At 41.3% G+C, this 21194-nt stretch overlaps 1 protein-coding gene across 1 annotated transcript in view; it reads right to left on the bottom strand.

Moving 5' to 3' along the window:
* ROS3 (RNA-binding (RRM/RBD/RNP motifs) family protein) overlaps positions 1–16096 on the bottom strand; it is a 76972-nt gene extending 60876 nt beyond the window's left edge. Inside the window, exons 1-2 of the mRNA XM_089420684.1 lie at positions 15586–16096; positions 7932–8150 (exon numbers count right to left, since the gene is read on the bottom strand). Coding sequence (XP_089276810.1) covers positions 7932–8150; positions 15586–15837 — 471 coding nt within the window. The 5' untranslated portion in view covers positions 15838–16096. The remainder of the gene's footprint in view (positions 1–7931; positions 8151–15585) is intronic.
* Between the last annotated feature and the right edge of the window lie 5098 nt (positions 16097–21194).

Genomic DNA, 21194 nt, shown 5'->3' with positions numbered 1-21194 from the left:
CCCACATCTAAGAATTTGACTAAGTTACAAGGATTTTTTGGGATTTGCAGCTATTACCGGTGATTTGTCAAAGGGTTTTGTCAATTAAGTGCACCATTAATAGATTTAATAAATAAAGGAGCATTTAGGTGGACGGAAGAATCAAACAAGACATTCAACAAGCTCAAAGAAGTGATGAGATCATCTCCAATCTTGGCCTTCCCTGATTTTAGTCAACTCTTTGTATTAGAATGTAATGCATCGAGATAAGGAATAGGGGTTATCTTAATGCAAAAAGGCCACCCCATTGCATTTGAAGTCGGAAGCTCTGGGATATGGAGAGACTTTACTCCATATATGATAAGGAGATGTTGGCTATAATGCATGTCTTGGCAAAGTTCAAATAATATTTGGTGGGAAAAAAGTTCATAGTCAGAACAAACCACAACAGCCTGCGTCATTTCTTGGAAAAAAGGACCTGAATGAACGACAGCAGAAATGGGTAAGTAAGGCCCAAGCTTATGACTTTGGTATTGAATATCTGAAGCGAAATAAGAATATCGTGACTGATGCACTCTTTAGGAAACCGACAACATGTTCCCTCATGGAGTTTGCAAAAGACTAGAAGACTCACCTCTCAACAGAATACGCCAAAAACCAGTTTGTCTATGCACTGATCGACAGACTTATACAAGATGACAAGCACAAAATAATCGATGATATTATTTATTATAAGGACATAATATACTTGGTTCCTAAATCCACACTCAATGAGAAGATTTTGAAGGGTACACATGACATTCCATCAGCTAGACACCAGGGGTTCTTCAAACCTTGTCGACAAATTAGGAACGGTTTTCATGGAAAGGTCTCAACTTTCAAGGACGATATGATGAAATACATCAAGGAATGCATGACATGCCAACAGAATAAGGTCAAGCATACACATCCAGCAAGTCTTCTCCAACCTCTACCAATTCCAAAACAAAAATGGGAGAGCATCTCAATGGACTTCATCACAGGGTTACCTAAAACGCAAGGCAAAGATTGTATCTATATCGTGGTGGATAGATTGATGAAATTCACACACTTCTTTTGCAATTTCAGCTGAATATTCAACCAAGCAAGTAGCAGAACTCTTCTTCAAAGAAGTCTTTAGACTCCATGCACTACCCAAAAATATAGTCAGCAGTCAAGATTCAGGACAATAGGTTTATGGGTGCATTCTGGCAGGAGCTCTTCAGGCTAGTGGGAACAGAATTAACCCCTAACACTAGTTATCACCCACCAATAGATGGGCAAATAGAAATCATGAATAAATGGATTGAAGGATACTTACGTAATTATGTGACGGGTTAGCAAAAAGCATGGATCAAATTGTTGCACCTTAGGGAGCATTGCTACACTACCACTCACCATTTATCCATTAGGATGACGCCTTTCAGAGCATTATATGGGTATGATGCACCATCCTTTATCGACAAGATTTTTGGAGATAGTAGGGTATTGAAGAAAACGTAACTAGGTTCTGTTTTCATTTTGACTTGTAAATACAATATTATGAAAAGAAACATTTATTATTCCTTACATCATGGGTTTCATGGAAAGGTCTCAAATTTCAAGGACGATGTGATGAAATACATCAGGGAATGCATGACATGCCAACAGAATAAGGTCAAGCATACACATCCAATAGGTCTTCTCCAACCTCTACCAATTCCAAAACAAAAATGGGAGAGCATCTCAACGGACTTCATCACAGGGCTACCTAAAATGCAAGGCAAAGATTGTATCTATATCGTGGTGGATACATTGACGAATACGCGCACTTCTTTGCAATTTCAGCTAACTATTCAGCCAAGCAAGTAGCTGAACTCTTCTTCAAAGAAGTCTTTAGACTCCATGCACTACCCAAAAATATAGTCAGCGAGCAGGACAACAAGTTTATGGGTGCATTCTGGCAGGAGCTCTTCAGGCTAGTGGGGACAGAATTAACCCCTAGCACTAGTTATCGCCCACAAACAGATGGGCAGACAAAAATCATGAATAAATGGATTAAGGGATACTTACGTAATTATGTGACGGGTCAGCAAAAAGCATGGATCAAATGGTTGTACCTTGGGGAGCATTGCTACAATACCACTCACCATTTATCCATTAGGATGATGCCTTTCAAAGTGCTATATGGGTATGATGCACCATCCTTTATCGACAAGATTTTTGGAGACAGCAGGGTGTTGAAGAAAACGTAACTAGGTTCGGTTTTCATTATGACTTGTAAATATAATATTATGAAAAGAAACATTTATTATTCTTTGCATCATATTTATTATTCCTTGCATCATATTTATTATTCCTTGCATCATGGGTTTCATGAGAAAGATGTGTATACTATAGGTCAAGAACATCTTCTTGATGTCTTTAGGATTTTGTGTCTTAACATAAATATTATGGAAGTCATGTCAAAAAAATCTATGCTTCAAATGAATAAGTGTCACTATCCCTTGCAAGTCGGCCTAAATGAAAACAGTGAGCTCCTTATGTCGGCCCAGCTCATGGCTCACACGTCGGCCTATCATCATGTCAACGCTGACTCATATATATAACGTATGATGTGGCATTACAAGCCCAGAACTTCGCATATCTCTAAAGCAGCAACGAAGAAAGGAAGAACCGCAGTAACTCAAAAAAGGCTCGAATAGTAAGGACTGTCTCTTGGTGGAAGGTTGAACACAGTGAATGCAACAAAGAAATCTTTACTGTAATGACTGTCTCTCAGTGACGTCTGTCTCACATATGATCTGTGCTCTCTAGGTGCTAGTTTGTTCCGTCATTACCAGCATACTAAAGGTCTCCACACAAGGTCAAGTGAAGGATTGTAGTAGCCGAAAAGCAGAGAGTTGTGTTAAGAAGATGAATGCATAAGGAGGCCGAAATCTGAAAGAGTGCATTAAAGGCTAAAGACTGTGAAACAAAGGTTGGATAGTGCAAGGGATAGTGACAAGCATCTTGATGGTAATCTTTAGTCAAAGATTTGTCAAGGATCTTGGTATTCATGCACTAAACATCTATAAGAAGAGATTCAAAGGGTTTTCCTCTCCAAGAGAGAGAGGTTTTGGCCCTGGCAGAGAGCCAACATCTGTATTCTTGTCTTTATGTTTTTTGGTAGCAGTTTGATGAAACACACACACTAATAAGAAGAAGAAGATCAAGCTAAGATAATTGTAAAAGTGCTTCACAAATTGTTATCAAGTCAAGAAGAATCACACTACACCTAATTGCTCTAGATTCTTCAACACAAGGCAACGATTACTAAAGACTGGATACAGGAGAGTCAGGACATTCTCAAGGTACTCAAGGAAAACATGCAGGCTGCTCAAAATCGGCAAAATATGTACACAGACCAGCATCGAACAGAACACAGTTTTGAGGTAGGAGACCTCATTTTCTTGAGATTGCAGCCCTATAGACAATCTACACTCAAGAAAAGTGGTGCAGAAAAGTTGAAACCAAGGTTTTATGGACCTTACAAAGTTCTCCGAAGGATTGGCGAAATAGCGTATGAGTTAGAATTGCCAAGCGACAGCAGAATCCATAACGTCTTCCATGTGTCATGTCTCAAGAAGGCTGTGGGACAGTAGGTAGTACCTCTATCGAATTGCCTCCATTAGTCGAAGAAGGAAAACTAGAATTGATTCCAAAAACAATCATGGTCGTACAAGAAAAGAAGTTAAGAAGACGAATAATTCCAGAATACCTTATTAAATGGAAGAATTTACCAAAGGAGGATGCCACTTGGGAAGGAGAACAAATTTTACAGCACCCAAGTCTACAATTGCTTGAGGGCAAGCAATTTCAGGAAGGGGGACTGTAATGTCCTCTCCAAATTAAGGGCTTATGGAGGACATAATAGCCTATCCAACCCCATAGGCTATAGTCTTGTTAAAGGGGGTAAAAACCCAATTTTTCCTATGTTGGGGCAATATTGGGTAAAAATTGGGTCGACTGGGGCTAAAATAGGGGTTGCACACACAACTCCTCACCTTGTTGGAGCCCATGGACAATCTATAAATAGGAGAGGATTGAGATCAAATGAGGCATCATCTTGTGGAACAATTCATTTGTCTTTTAAGCATTAGCTCTGGGGGTTTTAAGACCCCTTCTCCTCTATCAATTTCGGTGGTGAAAGATTCCTACCTAGTTGACTCGTCTCTATCTGTCCATTCATTATGTTCTGGAACAAGAATATCATTACAGAGGCAGCAAAGTTCTGTTGGTTCTTCGTTTTTGTTTTGGCACAGGAATACTATCTGGAGGAGCAGCGAAGTTTCTATTCTGTTACACCTTCTTTGGGCAGTTCATTGCATGGACAGCTGGATCCCTGTGAAACAGGCCAAAAACCCTTGTGACAGACAAATTCTCCAAAATATATTCGGGGCAAAATGAAGCTAGTCGAAATAACAGAACTCGTCCTAAGGCGTGGTCTGGACAGAACAAAAATCTGAGGCTATGCGAACGTATTATTCCTGAGGCAGCCAAGTGAAGAACGAGATTTCTATAGTTTGCTCCATGACATATGTGTGTCCTGGGGCAGGCCAAAATCCAGAAGTGACAGACCAAAATTCAGAAAGCCATTTAGGTGGTAAATCCATGTTTACTGAGGCTGAGTGGGATATCCTGAGTCGTTTTGTTGGTCACGCAACAGACTGGATATATCTGAGGATAAGGATAACACCGTGGATCCTAGGATTCTGAAGTCAGTCCACAGGCCCAAATTCTGAAGAAGTGAGAAACAGGTCTGATAGTTTAAGAGATGGAATGAATATAGTCCTGAGGCCAGCTCGGGTACATGAATAGGTCGAATTTACATACCAGTCTGTAGATTTCCGTTTATGATATTAATGGGACTTGTTAGAGTTGTATTTGGATTATACTTGAATTTTACGGGTTTATGGTATCGCTGGATTATATTGGCTGAGCTTATGATATTAACTGTTGGCACTGTTTTATTGCAAATTATTTGGGGTTTATGAAATTAATCACCAGCATTGTTTATTGAAATGATTTGTATTTGATCAAACTATTGTATACAGAAATAAGAAATTGTTATTTGGAAACCCTAGTCATTTAAGGGAACCTATGGTAAAATCCCCTTGCTATATTACATAACTTCAATGAGATTACAGCTTGAACTTACAAGTACTATAGAGATATTATGACAGAGCCTGATGCAACGTTACAATGCAATCCCCCAAATATGTTGATCTTAAGAAACCTGTCACCAAAGAAAATTGAGATGTGCAGTCTTCTCTCTAAACCCTGATAAGGCACCAAGCCCAGATGAGTTTACAACAAATTTCTACAAGAAGGCTTTGCATATATTAAATTTAATTTTGCTCAAATATATGGAGGATGTATCAATGTTATGAAAGATGGGAGGACTCAATTCTACCTCCTTAACCCTTATTATACCAAAATAATCAAATCCTTAAAAAATCAAGGTTCTGATCTGTTTTTCTGTACAACATTTCCTACAAGATATGCTCGGAAATAATTGCTAACAGACTCAAATCTATAATTGATAAAAGTATCTCTGAAGAGCAGGGAAGCTTTATGCCCAATCGAGCCATTTCTGAAAACATTATAGCAGTTCAGGAAGTATTACATTCAAGCAAGAAAAGTCAAAGGAAAGAAATGATTCTAAAGCTTGACATGGCAAATGCCATTGACCATCCCAACCATCTACTTTTATTTGAAGTTTTAAAAAAAACTGGTTAATTAGATCATGTGGTAAATTGGATCAAAGCATGCATTGATGCCCTTGGATTGCTCCCCTTGTCAATGGAAGACCCACGAGCTTCTTTAGAGCTTCAATGAGAGTTCTTTGGGGATGCTCTCTCTCTATGTGTCTTTACATCATTATGGAAAAAGTTCTGGGCTGGGCCCTGAAGCAAACAGAGTCAATGGACAACTTTTAGTATTGAGATCATTAGCGGATTAAAAGCAATAAACCACTCTCAGTTTGCATATGACACCCTACTTTTGGAAGGAGCGTTCTCAATCACTGCAAACAGATTTTTAAAAACTCAGGATCTTTATCTACTTGCCTCTGGGCCCTAGGGGCAAGTTAAATGATAGAAAATGCAAGCTTTTTGGCTGAAACGTGGATCATCCTTCATTAGACAGAATCTCTCATATTCTGGACTTCTTTATAGAGGAAATTCGGAAGTTAATCCAAAATTTGGACATCCCCTTACCCCTGAAAAGCTTGGAGAATCTGATTGGATGCCAGTTCTGGATCAATTTAAGAGGAAAATTTCTGCCTCAGGCTGTTGATTAATTAATCCAAGCTCAGGGAGTATTAATTCTGTTTGGTTTATCTTCCTTCTGCCTTTACCAGTGCTCAATGCTTTCAGCCATCACAGAAATCGTGGCAGAGATCGAAAAACTTATCAAATCCTTTCTTTGGAAATGAAGAAAGCAGTCCAACAAACAAATTTCCTCTAGTATCCTGGGATAAGGTCAAGCTTTCTACAACATTTTGTGGTCTGGAAATTAAAGATCCTAGTCTAATGAACACAAACTATGGCAACTAGAGTTCTATAGAACTTGATCAGGGGGGAACTGATGTGCCGAGAAGAAATTTTATTCAATACATACTGTAACAGATGTGATCACCACAGATTAATCTGAGATTGGACCCCTTTGTTTCGAGGTTCTCAATTATGGAAATTCAATGCTCAAGCCTTTCCTTCAATGAAGAACTTTTTGGTCCACTATAAATAGGAAGCTAGTTAAAACTGGGAGGATCCTATCATGGCTCGGCCCCACTTCAACTTAAAGAGCATCTACCAAGTTCAGACTCTTTAGAGATGGTCAACCTCGAAAAGAAGTGGGTTTCCAGTTGACATTTGCCCATGGAGGGACCACAGCCCCTCTTGGTAGGGTTAGTCTCCCCCTCCAGACATACCCTGTGCTCTGAAAGATAGTTGGATATGTTTAACTGAAGCTCCCCAAGAGGTTGCTCCCCTCAACCAGCACTCTACTAACATTGTTTCGCAGGGCAAAACCAAAGGACTATACTCCTCTGCAAGGCTTACAGCAGGACATCCAGGAAGAATTAGAGTTAAAGAGTCGATGATCAAAGTTGATTTTTTATTTTGGACGTTAGCTCTAAGGGTAATCTTAAACCTTGAAAAAAGGAACAGAGACCTAGCATGGTGCATTCTATGGAAGAAAAATGATGAGTCCATTTCTCATAGTTTTATAGGATACAGAATCTCTATGGAAGTTTGGCAACTCGTTTTTTCTTATCGGCACTCCTTCCCTTCAAGGACCTTCCTAGAATCAAACTTTCTTCAGATGGACTGAAGGTTACACTGTCTCCCTCAAAGAAAGACTCTTCTCAAGGTAAAATTTGGAATGTAATTCCAAGAACTCATTTTAGCAAACTTGAAATGAAAGAAATGATCTATTGTTTAACACTATAGAACAATCCCCTCTAAAAATCAAGCACTCTGCCATCAAACTCATTAGAGAAACACCTATGGTTAATTCCCTGGCAACAAAAGAATTGATTTTATAAATCATAAAGAAAAAAACAGACTAACAGCCTGTGATTAATGGGGACAGGCAACAAGACCCAGGAAACATTACTGCACCAAAAGGTACTTCTACAGCCTATGATGATAGATATGTTGTCATGTGGGTAATGCTTGCATCATCATGTGATGGCTTAAATAATATAATGCTTATAAGAATTAATAAAAATAATATATATATATATGTAAGTTGTGAGTTTTGAATTCTACAGAGTTGAGTGAGATTAAAACCAGCCTAGATCAGATTAAAATGATCAAATAAATTACACCACAAGCAGAACTGAATTGATTCAAGTTTTAAAATCAATTTCATTTAAATCTCCTCAAAAATCTACTCCTTTTGTGTATTACCTTCTTCAGTCTTGGGAAAAACATCTTTAATCCACCTTTCTCTGCTAACATTGGTATTCTCTTATCGGGTGTATTGGAGGTTGTGCTTGCATCAGCTTCAGCGGTGATGGTTGCTGATTGTGCACCTTCTGCAGCCCATTCCTGATGCAACCGAGCTAGATAATGTTCTTTGGCCTTTTCCAGTCTCAATCGCCCTCCTTTCCACACGCATCCATTATACTGCATTTCAAGAAAAAAACTCTCAAATTATTACCCTTTTCCTGTATTGACACATTGCACTTGTACATGGTAAGTCTACAGAAATACAATTCTTGTAAGTTTCACGAGCACCTCTACTGATTATCCCGACAGGATATGTCAGCCCAAATCATTTCTACCTTTACAGTTACCTTTTACGTAACATCCAAAGAGCAAATTACAGAGTCTACATTGGGTGCATGTCAGACAGTGGACACTCTTTCAAATAAGCTGAGGAAGCTCACCATCCCGTTTAAACCAGTAAAGGTTGCTTAATTTACTCTAGTATCCGGCATTCGAATAAATAGGTCTGCCCATATCTTTGCTGCCAAACTCTTAACTTTTTAAATAATGATCTACGTTTCCAACAGCAAAGGATGCCCAAATATAATTTTCTTTTGGCCTTCACAGGAGACAGTACAACACAGTTTTCAACGGAACAAATTTGCGCAATTCAAAATTCCCTTATTGTTCTTTATTTTATTGATCGTGATGCTTCCAAAAATCAAAAATGCTAGCATTTTGGAAAATCTTTATCATCTCCCTCAACCCGGACCGAGTTAGGGAGAAATGCAAAGTCTGCAAAACTGAAGAGAAAGTCTCATACTCAAAATTCTAAACTAGCAGTGAGTAAGGTCAACATTAAACACAAAGCTGACCCTTGGAAAAATCATATAAACATGGAACTGAAGCCCAAATGTCATAAGTCCAGAATCATAACTCAAATTTAAGGCCCTTTGTTGAAATTTGGTACCGGAGGACAGGTGGTTCCCTTAGGCTTTGATCTTTGGTCTAGGGAAAAGTGTCCAAAAAAATTTAATTTTTCTCCTAAAGTGACTTTATAAATTTATAAAGTTAAATCTAATTTAAAAGTGACTTTAAGTGATAAAGTTACTAAGTCTAATTTTAAAGTGACTTTTATAAAGTCAATGAAAAATTAGAAATGAAAAGTGACTTTGGAAATAAATGACTAAGTGGGTCTTTATTAAAGTGGGATGAATTAAAAAATAAAAGGTGAGATTTAAATGAGCATTTAATCTCAGCCTTAGATCTCAATCTATTTCAGCCATTGGATTTAGGGATCACCCAAAAGTCACTAGGATCACTCAAAAGTCACTTGGGGTTAGATTAAAGGAGGAAAAGGTCATTAATTCTTTCATGAGCAGATTGAGAGAAGGAGAGCAAGAGAGCAAGGGAGATTTCTGGACAGTGAGCTGCGGAGTTTCAGCAGGAACGGAGTTTCAGCAGCGGAGTTTCAACAGGGCGGAGTTTCAGCAGGGCGGAGTTTCAGCAAGACTGAGTTTCAGCAAGGCTGAGATAAGTTGTAAAAGTTTGCTTGCTGATTTTTGCTGAATATTTCTCTTACTGTAAAAAGGCATTTTCCAGAAATAAAGAAGAGCTCTCAAACTGGTTTTCCCCAAGAGTTGTAGGGGGTTTTTCCAGGGTCACATTGACCAAAAATCTCAGTGTTTAAATGTGTTTTAATAGCTGTTTATTACTGCTGATTTTTATTTCTGCAATTTCCAGCATTCTGTAAAATTTCCAGAATTTGTGTTTTCAGCAAATTTATTTTTTCCAGCTTGTTAAATGTATGGTTATGGGAAAGGACATTTAACTATATGGAAGAAATAAGAAGAAACTGAAAACCGGGGTGGGAAATGAGAAATTTCTACATGGTATCGGAGCTTGAGTGCTGAAGGACAGTTTGGGACAGCAAAAGGAAAAATTACAGCTGCTGATTTTTCACTCAGAAAATTCCAACAAGCTGATTTTTTCATAAACAGCGGTTTTATCTTTACTACAGCAGTGTATTTTTCAGTTTTAGGACAGCAGGATGTCATTGGGATTGAGGGTGGAGGATAAGTTGGATGGGCATACAAATTACAGCGTTTGGAAGGAGAGAATGCAGAGTATCTTTGAGGAGGCAGAAGTCTGGGATATCATGGTGCATACCACACAGAACCATGTTGTTGTGCCTACTGATGCTACTCAGTTGACAGCTTATAATAAAAAGAACAACAAGGGTAAGAGGCTGATTCTAGACGAAATCAAAGACCATTGCATTCCTCATGTGAGAGGAAAGAGCAATGCCCATGAGATGTGGAGAGCATTGTCCAATCTCTACCAGAGTACTAATGAGAACCGGAAGATGGTCTTGAAGGAGAAGCTGAAGAACATTAAGATGGGTAATGATAGTGCAGCTGAATATCTCACAAATATTACTAATGTGAGAGATGAGTTGGCAGCGATTGGAGAGGCCATTCCACCCACTGAGTTGGTGCGGATTGCAGTGAATGGCCTCCCCCGTTCATGGTTGAACTTTGCTGATGGGGTTTGTGCACGTGAGACCCTTCCCGAATGGGTGAGGTTTTGGGATGATTGCATTCAGACAGAGATCAGGAAAGGTCAGCGTGGGGCAGCCAAGCCAGTTGAGCAGGATGAGGATGTAGCACTGGTGGCAGGAGGCAAAAAAGGCAAAGGAAAGAAGCAGGCTTCCACAAGCAGTGGTGGGGGCAAAGGTAAAGGTAAAGGTAAACAGGGGAACACACAGAAGGACTATTCCAAGGTGAAGTGTTGGAATTGTCAAAAGATGGGACACTATGCAGTTGTGTGTCCGGAGAAGAAGAAGAAAAAGGGGAAGAACCAGGACGTGGCAGCTTCAGTAGAGATTGAGGACTTTACAAGTCGTTTTGACCGGGAGTTTACGTTCACTACGTGTGAGTCCTCTAGTGCAAGATCACCTACCACACAGGTTCAGAGGGAGCATGCTTTTCCCTCGATTAACGGAGCATCTTCAGGTATCTGGTATGTGGACAGTGGAGCTTCACGTCACATGACAGGAGTCCGTGAGTACTTCTCAGAGCTTTCAGAGAGTGGCACTGATATAAAGGTAGTACTCGGTGATGACAGAGTTGTTAGAGCAGTCGGGGTGGTGACACTGACATTTCAGAGGGAGTCCAAACCTCCCTTGAAAGTGTCAGATGTTCTTTATGTGTCAGGGATGAGGAGGAACCTCATATCCGTCTCAGCTTTGGAGGACAGAGGATATGAGGTACTGTTCAGGGGAGGACAGGTGTTGATGTATCCCAGGGGCGCTCCTGCTGATTCAGCTAGAGTGATAGGTGTACGCCATGCAAAGGTGTACAAGTTTGCATTCCAGCCCCTTTTGGCATTGAGCAGTAGTACCGACAGCAGAGCTAGCAGTTCTGAGCTGTGTGAGATTTGGCACCGCAGGATGGGACATATGTATCATGGAGCCTTGAGGACATTGCGGGAGATCACTACAGGTATGCCAGATTTCAGTGCTGATCACTTTGATACTTGCAGAGGTTGTGCGATGGGCAAGTTTTTCAAATCCCCTTTTCCCAGCAGTGACAGCAGAGCGACTGGGATACTTGATTTGATTCATTCCGATGTGAGCGGTCGGATGTCTCATGTTTCCTTGAATGGATATGAGTACTATGTTTTATTCATTGATGATCACTCCAGGAGGACCTGGATTTATTTTTTGAAGACCAAGACTAAGGTCTTCAAGCGGTTTCAGGAGTTCAGAGCTCTTGTGGAGACACAGACAGGTCGAAAGATCAAGTCCCTGAGGTCGGACAATAGAGGAGAGTACACCCTTGGAGAGTTTGTTGACTATTGTGCGGAGGCAGGCATTAGGAGGGAGTTCACTGTGCCTTACAACCCCCAGCAGAACGGGGTTGCAGAGAGGAAGAACAGATCCATCATAGGGGCTGCCAAAGCCATGTTACATGATCAGGGGTTGCCATTGTTCTTGTGGGCAGAGGCCTGCAACACAATTGTTTACTTGCAGAACAGGAGTCCGCATCATGCCTTGGGGCACATGACTCCGGAGGAGGCTTTCTCTGGGAAGAAGCCTGATATTGGTCATCTTCATATCTTTGGATGCATTACATACTCCTATATACCCAAAGAGAAGAGGACCAAACTAGAGCCCACCGCAGAGAAGGGTATCTTTGTGGGCTACAGTGAGACCTCAAAGGCCTTTCGGATTTACATTCCTGCACAGAGGAGAGTTGTTGTCAGACGGGATGTGAAGTTCGAGGAGGACAGGGCCTTTAGGAGGTCACGGGAGTTAGAGTATCTGGATCAGCTAGACCCTCAGCAACAGTTGAGTCAGTCGCAGGGATCCAGTGGGCAGGGATTAGGAGGATCAGGAGGTACATCTATGAGGATGTCGGGTCCGCCAGTGAGCAGTGGCTCACCGAGCCAGAGGGGTAGTGCTCCGGGCAGCATGCAGAGCAGTTCACTAGGGAGTCCACTGATGGAAAGTTCACACGGTACCTCAGCTTCTACAGGTTCAGGTGCAGGCAGGAGGACAACAGACAGACAGTCAAGAGTTCAGGCTCCTGATGATGATGAGGAGGAGTTTCATTCTCCGGTGGGAGAAGTGCGCTCAGGGAAGAGGAAGCCCAAGTGGCTTCAGGACACCTTGAGAGATGCCTCATCTGTTGCTGAGCCGAAGAGGCCGGTCAGAGAGAGTAGACCACCTGAGAGGTTTTGTAGCTATATGGCGATGGTTACCAGCATCCTTGACTCTAAGCCTTCTAGCTATGAGGAGGCAGCTAGCCAGCAGTTCTGGAGAGAGGCCATGCAAGAGGAGTATTCTTCTATCATGAAGAATGATGTTTGGGAGGTGGTGCCGAGGCCTGAGGGCAAATCCGTGGTTACTTCTAGATGGCTTTACAAGGTAAAGCATGCTGCAGATGGCAGCATTGAGAAATTCAAAGCAAGGTTTGTGGCTAGAGGGTTCTCCCAAGGTAGAGGGAGTTGATTATGAGGAGACCTTCGCTCCCGTGGCTCGATATACTTCGATCCGCTCCATTATATCGATAGCAGCAGAGATGGGTTGGAAGATCCACCAGATGGATGTGAAGACTGCATTTCTCAATGGCTTCATACAGGAGGAGGTGAAAATTGAGCAGCCACAGGGCTTTGAGGTGCATGGGAAAGAGTCCCATGTGTGCAGACTGGAGAAGGCCCTTTATGGCCTGAAGCAAGCTCCCAAAGCTTGGTACTCCAGGATAGATACATATTTGCAGGGGATGGGTTTCACAAAGAGTGAGGCAGATCCGAACCTTTACTTTATTGTGATTGGTGAGGAGCCTCTCATTCTGGTGCTGTATGTGGATGACTTAGTCATTACAGGTGCAGAGAGACTCATAGAGCACTGCAAGAGAGATCTTGCGACGGAGTTTGAGATGAAGGACATCGGCTTGATGCATTACTTTTTGGGCTTGGAGGTGTGGCAGGAGGAGGGGCATTTCTTCCTGGGGCAGGGGAAGTATATTGTGGACATCCTTAGCAGATTCCACATGGAGGATTGTAGACCTATGTCGACACCGATGATCACCAACTGGAAGAAGCTTCATGCTCCGGATTCCGAGTTGGTGGATCCCACATTGTACAGGCAATTGATTGGTTCCTTGATGTATTTGGTCAACACTAGACCAGATATCTGTTTTGCAGTCAACACGATGAGTCAGTTTATGTGTGAGCCTAGGAAGGTTCACTGGGTGGCTGCAAAACACATTTTGCGGTACTTGCAGGGGACAGTGGATTATGGTCTGGACTACAGGCAGGGAGATGGAGTGAGATTGGCAGGATACACTGATTCTGATTGAGCAGGTTGTGCTTCTGATAGGAAGAGCACTTCAGGGTGTTGTTTTGGGTTGGGTTCAGCAGTAGTGTCATGGTTCAGCCGGAAGCAGCAGTCAGTAGCACTGAGTTCAGCGGAAGCAGAGTATATGGCAGCCAGTCTAGCTAGTTGTGAGGCTATCTGGCTTCGCAAGATGTTGTTTGGCTTATTTGGTCAGACGTTGAGACCTTCAGTGATTTACTGTGATAATCAGAGTTGCATTAAACTCACGGAGAATCCAGTATTTCATGACAGGTCAAAGCATATCGAGATCAGATATCATTTCATTAGGGACTATATTCAGAAGGGAGCTGTGAAGCTTGAGTATATTTCCACTGATGAGCAGGTTGCAGATATTCTTACCAAAGCCTTACCACGGGGCAAGCATGTCTACTTCAGAGACAAGATGGATGTGGTGAGGAACACCTTCCTCGATAAGAGGGAGTGTTGAAATTTGGTACCGGAGGACAGGTGGTTCCCTTAGGCTTTGATCTTTGGCCTAGGGAAAAGTGTCCAAAAGAATTTAATTTTTCTCTTAAAGTGACTTTATAATTTTATAAAGTTAAATCTAATTTAAAAGTGACTTTAAGTGATAAAGTTACTAAGTCTAATTTTAAAGTGACTTTTATAAAGTCAATGAAAAATTAGAAAAGAAAAGTAACTTTGGAAATAAATGATTAAGTGGTCTTTATTAAAATGGGGTGAATTAAAAAATAAAAAGTGAGATTTAAATGAGCATTTAATTTCAGCCTTAGATCTCAATCTATTTCAGCCATTGGATTTAGGGATCACCCAAAAGTCACTTGGGGTTAGATTAAAGGAGGAAAAGGTCATTAATTCTTTCATGAGCAGATTGAGAGAAGGAGAGCAAGAGAGCAAGGGAGATTTCTGGACAGTGAGTTGCGGAGTTTCAGCAGCGGAGTTTCAACAGCGCGGAGTTTCAGCAGGGCGGAGTTTCAGCAAGTCTGTACAACGGAATTTCAGCAGGGCGGAGTTTCAGCAAGGTTGAGATAAGTTGTAAAAGTTTGCTTGCTGATTTTTGCTGAATATTTCTCTTACTGTAAAAAGGCATTTTCCAGAAATAAAGAAGAGCTCTCAAACTGGTTTTCCCCAAGAGTTGTAGGGGGTTTTTCCAGGGTCACATTGACCAAAAATCTCAGTGTTTAAATGTGTTTTAATGGTTATTTATTACTGTTGATTTTTATTTATGCAATTTCCAGCGTTCTGTAAAATTTCCAGAATTTGTGTTTTCAGCAAATTTATTTTTTCCAGCTTGTTAAATGTATGGTTATGCGAAAGGGCATTTAACTATATGGGAGAAATAAGGAGAAACTGAAAACCGAAGTGGGAAATGAGAAATTTCTATACCCTTCGGGGCAACCAACTGTGCGGCAAATGGCAACTAATAATTTGGGGAGCCCAGGACTTTCAATATTGGGTGATTCAGTACAGCCCCCTGCTGCTTATTATTTTGAATTCCAAAACCCAAATTTTCATATTTCTAAACGATTAGGCGCAGCTGATATTGCTGTGAAGGGAGTCAAAGCCCCATGTCACCTCAAACTATTAAACTGCTCTATCCAGACGATGCGAGCAAAATATTAATTACAAGAAAACGAACTTCTGCTACTTAATTCTGAGAATAATTCAATATCAATTATAAAAATGCAATTTCGCAGGTATACACCGATAGACAGATAGTCGGTACATACAACCCGCTAACACAAAAACCACAAAGCAGTTATGAAAACCTACCGAGCTGAAAAGCTTGCTGAGAGCCTTGTCTGAGAATGGTTCAAAATCCATATAACCGAAGTTACGATCATTTGATCGGATGATTTCCACGCCATGCACCCGACCCAGTGAGGAAAATGTTGCCTCCAAATCATTGGGCGTGACTGAAGCTCCCAACCCACCAACAAAGATCCTGCCTTTCAATGAGCACCCATCTGAGTTGGGATTTTCTATTGCTCCTCCACCTCCTGTGTAGTCCCGGTGATCATTCATTCTATTAATAATGGCTGGATGAACAGTGCAACAATGTGCTCTGATCTTGATCTCAGGGTTATTTCTCGTCAAGTATCAATTGGGAAGACGGGTTTTAGGTTTTCGAGTGCACAGAAAACATGAGTTCAAGTACTTACAAATTTGGCACCTATGTATGGATATGGACTGCAATTTCGAATTTGGCGACTTTGGCACTTAAAGTATACTTGCACCGATGTAGTATGACTACATATGGACTGCAATTCTTTTGGGAATGTCGTAAAATGTTTAGTTTATCGATTATTTTGGGAATGTCGAAAACGTTTAATATTTTAAAAAATTAAGAGGGAGTTCTAAAAAAAACAAAAACGAAAAAATTAAGATAAGTACCTACTTGCTTTTTTAAGGGTTTGATATTCTTTAAAAATTAAGAGGAAGCTATATTTTCTTTTACCTGGACTGCATGCTTTTATTATCATGTGTTACATAATAGAATTTTGAGTGGACAAACCACTTTTAAGTGAATATATTTTAAGTGCGTGGAACATTTTAGAGAGTTGTTAAATTTTCTAATAGATTATTAGTTATGGAGTGTAATAATATAATTTTGAGCGGACAAACCACTTTTAAGTGAATATATTTTAAGTGTGTGGAAAATTTTAGAGAGTTATGTGGAAAATTTTAGAGACTTGTTAAATTTTTTAATAGATTATTAGTTATGGAATGTAATAATATAAGTTAAATTTGTTGAAATTTAGTAATATAAAATAAGGTTGTATAGTTAGCGTTCTTTCCCTGTTGTTTAGTTTAATTATTGAACTTTGTCACTTAGTTTAATTATTAAACTTTGAAATATATCAACTATTTGTCACATTTAAATTGTTGTTGAGTTTAATTTTCTTAAATCTATTAAACATCTTGTTTTGAACTTCTAAGTTTCCTATCACATTAGCCTTTATGTGTCTGCTATTTTTTTTTTGGTACACATGGAACTCTCAAATTAAAATCATGATTAACTCAATTCTATTACATTTCCAAAAATTAAGTTATGGATACAACTTTATTTTCCATGCACAACTCAAGTATAGTTATTTAACATTGAATATATGATTTTAAGATGGAATATAAAGAATAAGTTTATTTCTTATTTGATGATCAATATAAGTTTTATTTAAAATATAAATTGAAACTACCTAATTGATAACATAGTATCTCAAAATTGAACAACTTTTTTCAAGTTTTTTTGCGAGCCGCGCTGGGACTGCCTGCTACTGCGTCTGTGCTTGTGACAGGTCCGCGTCCAATCTAGGGCTCGCGCCTATGGAGGTGTTGGGCACTCCCCAAGCGCCTCCCCCTCCTCCTCCGCCACCCTCGTCTGTTGAGGCCTTTAATCGACTCTTGGCAAGGCTTCCAAAGAAGAAGAACTCAGAAGCTGCGAAATTCGTCAAAAATTTGGATGATATACCTGAGATCTCCCTTCCCCCAGAAACCCCGATCCAGGTTGCATTATCTTTGGCCGAGAGAGCTCTCATCAGCCAGTTCACTAGGCTATGGCCATCCCCCAAAACCACTGAGAGTTGGGTCAACAAAAACTGGGCATCATTGATCAAAGAAAGTGTTACCTCTTATTTTCTAGGGAGAGGATTCTTCCTCTTCGAATTCTCTTCAAAGGATGGTAAAGATCTAATCTTCCAAAACGGCCCCTACTTCATGGGCCCTCAGGGTTTGTACCTAAATAAATGGACTCCAGACTTTGATCCAGCAGTGTACGTGCCCAAAGCAGTCCCGGTGTGGATTAGGCTCCCAAATCTCCCAGTTCATTGCTAGAATTGGGACTCTTTGATGCACATTGGAAATGCCCTTGGAAATTCATAGATCGAGCAAACAATAAGGACCAATATGACTGCGCCAGAATCTGCGTAGAAGTATATCTGGAGGTGGGGCTGCCAGAGGCCATCAAAATCAATGTCGAAAGCTAGATGCATGTGCAGAAACTGGACTATGAGCAGCTACCCTTCAAATGTCGGAAATGCCATGTCTATGGCCACTTCGCCAGAGGCTGCCCGTCCAACAACGAGGTTGTGCAGGGGAAGGAGGACGGCTGGAATCAAGTCAAGCGCTCCAAAACTTCTCACAAGACACAAAAGCCGGGAGGCCCTAATGGAAAAGGTCCTCACCAGGCCTCTGCTCAGCAGATCCCGCCCAAGCCTGTTCCAAAAAATAAGTTTGATCCTCTAAGCTCGCAGCTAGAGGACACCCAGGAGGTCGTGGACCAAAAGGCAGTGTCTCCAGATAAAGGTAACCTATCTATCTTTTCCAAGGATGCAAGTGTTGCAGAAAGCTCAAAAGGAATCCCTGTCGAAGTCGAGGAAGAGGACCAAGAGTCGGAAGACTCGAAGGAGGAAGGAGAAATAGGTGACTCCCAAGCCTATGTAAGGAGATCCACAAGAAGCCGTAAAACAGATCGGGAGAAAAGAGAGTAGGAAATGTACAAGGATAAGTTACAGGGCAGCCAACCAACTCCTTTAGATTTAGCCCCCTCTCCTTTAGATTTAGCCCCATCCCCTTCAGATTTAGCCCCCTCTGGGTCAAGGAACCCAATTTTTTGCAGATAGTCAAGGAAAGTTGGTCTCAGCCAATCAATGGATCACCACTCTATGTGTGGGCAGAAAATCTCAGAAGAACGAAATCTGCTCTAAAGTGTTGGGCCAAAACCCTTCCTAATCCAACAGCTGAAAGGAAAAATCTCCAAAATCAGCTAGATGCACATCATTTTCTTTCGGAAGAGGCATATGTAACCAGAGAAATCCTCGAAAAGGAGGTCCAACTCCAACAGCACTTTCATAAAGCATGCCTGGCTGAAGAAGAATTTTGGAAGATTAAGTCTCGATGCCTTTGGCTCAAAGCGGGAGACAGAAATTCTTCTTTCTTTCACAAGCAAGCTTAAGCCAGAAAATGCTTCAATTCCATTGTTGAAATCAAGGGAGATACTACCAATCACAAGGACTTTGCAAGCATCAAACGAGCAACATTTCTACATTTCAAAAATTTGTATAGTGAGGATGTGAATCTGGTTCAGAATACTTGTCTTCTAGACTGGGTTCCCCCTTCAATCTCTGCTGAGATGAACCACCAACTAGAAGCTAAAGTCACCAAGGCTGAGGTCAAGAATGCTCTCTTTGCCATGGACCCAGGCAAGGCCCCAAGACCGGATGGATTCTCCGCCAGATTTCTTCAATCCTGCTGGCATATTGTGGAAAAAGATCTCTATAAAATGGTCCAAAAATCCCAAGCCTGTCAAAAAATTGGAGGTAGTACAAACTCTGCGTTCCTTGCACTCATCCTCAAGGAGAAAGGCGCCAGCTCCTTCAATAGATTTCGTCCCATCTCTCTTTGCAACACTGGTTACAAATTGATCACCAAAGTAATAGCTAACACGCTGAAATATCTTCTTCCCAAAATCATTCCAGAGAATCAAGGGGGCTTTATTCACGGTAGACAGCTAGTGGACAACTTCATATTAGTTCAAGAGGCAATCCTTTCAAGCCAGCAGCGCAAGGAAAAAGGTATGGCTATCAAACTGGACTTAGCAAATTCTTTTGATTGTGTTAGGCACAGTTTTCTCTTGAATGTTCTGCAAAAGTTTGGATTTGGGGAGAATTTTATAAACTGGATCCGGGCCTGCATCTCGGAGCCATGGATTGCTCCCCTTGTAAATGGCAGAGCTGCTGGTTTTTTCAAAGCCTCAAGAGGACTAAGGCAGGGTTGTCCTCTTTCTCCTCTTCTGTTTGTCCTCCAAGCCTCCGTTCTTAGTTTCCATCTAAACAATAAAATGCAAGAGCAGGAGATCTCAGGGCTTTGCATTGCAAGAGGAATCAAAAGCATCAATCATGCCCTTTTTGCAAATGATACTTTGTTGTTGGGGGCTGCATCGATCCACTCGGCCAACAGATTTAAAGAAGCTCTTGATGAGTTTTGTATGGCGTCGGGAAGTAGTCTCAACAAGGGGAAATGCCACATTTACTGTTGGAATACTATGCCCAACTTGCTTAGTTCCATTGTCAGATGTTTTGTATTCGCAACCTATTCAGCTTGGACTTCTTTTAAATATCTTGGGCTCCCTATCTTCCTCAAGCGGGCCTACAGTAGGGATTGGCTCCACCAAGTGGAAAAATTCAAGAACAAACTCCAGGCATGGGGATTCACCTGGCTTAATATTGTGGGCAAGTTAGTTCTCATCAAAGCTGTGCTCTGCAGTCTCCCCTTATTTCAGTTCTCAGTACTCCTTGCTCCAATTGGCATTCTTCAGAAAATGGACCAGCACATATGCAATTTCTTTTGGAAGGGAGGCAAACAAAATGAGAGGAAAATCCCTCTTGTTAACTGGGAGACTGTCTCCAAGCCTCTAATGGAGGGGGGTTTAAACTTCAAGAACCTTTCCCTTCAGAACATTGCCATGGGAGCCAAACTTCTCTGGAAAATTATTGCGCCCAAGCCTGGCTGGGCCCAATTAGTGCTTTGGAGGAAATATTTCAAAGGCAAGAGAGTTAGATGCCTGGATGGGCCTCTCCCTCAAGGCGTCTCTCCCTTTGTAGGGCTCTAGTCCAAAGTCGCACGCCTGATCCGCTCCAATGCTTACTGGATTCCTAGAAATGGGAGGAATATAAATATTTGGATTGATCGCATCATGGACTGAGATCCGATTGGTGAATGCTCCTCCTTGAATGCGTTGTGTTGCTGGTTGACCGCTTCAGGAAAATCCACTTTGTGGGATATATCCACGTGGGCTGGGACGCGCTGGGCAGGTTGGAATTTTATAGATTTGCCTCCGGAGCTTCTTCAGGAATGCAGCTGCCTTCGTGCTATGTTGAACGGTATTGCTCCCATGCATGTGCGCAGAAGAGACTCGCGTGGTTGGCGTTCACTGTCAGTGAGTTATACTGTAGCTCAAGGCTACGCAAAACTCTCTTTGAGACCGCATGTCCCTCCTGACCCTACTCCTTGGAATGCGATCTGACGCCTCTCCTTTCTGCCCAAAATTGACATGATCTGGATTTAAACAAGAACGCAATAAAATACAAAGATAATCATAAAGACAGATATGCAGCGGAAATAATACTTCATTTGATTAATGGGAAATACTGAAATATGCTTACAACCAGAAATGGAAATAAACCAGCTAGGGCGATGGTAGCTTATCTCTGAGAAGAGATGTGTGGCTACATGCCTCTGAACTGTGTTACAATGAGGCTCAAATGCCTATTTATTGTTGAGAAACAATGGAAAACCCTTCACATTCCAAAACCTAACCCTAGAAGATGAAACGCCAAATTGTGGGCCCCGTCTTTGGGTAAGTTGGTACATCAACTTCCCGAGGT

Source organism: Pinus tabuliformis, chromosome 4_1, assembly GCF_031772625.1.
Source record: "Pinus tabuliformis cultivar Carrire ecotype Pingquan chromosome 4_1, CPIR1, whole genome shotgun sequence".
NCBI classification, from domain to species: Eukaryota; Viridiplantae; Streptophyta; class Pinopsida; order Pinales; family Pinaceae; genus Pinus; species Pinus tabuliformis.
This window is presented reverse-complemented; position numbering and strand designations above follow the sequence as displayed.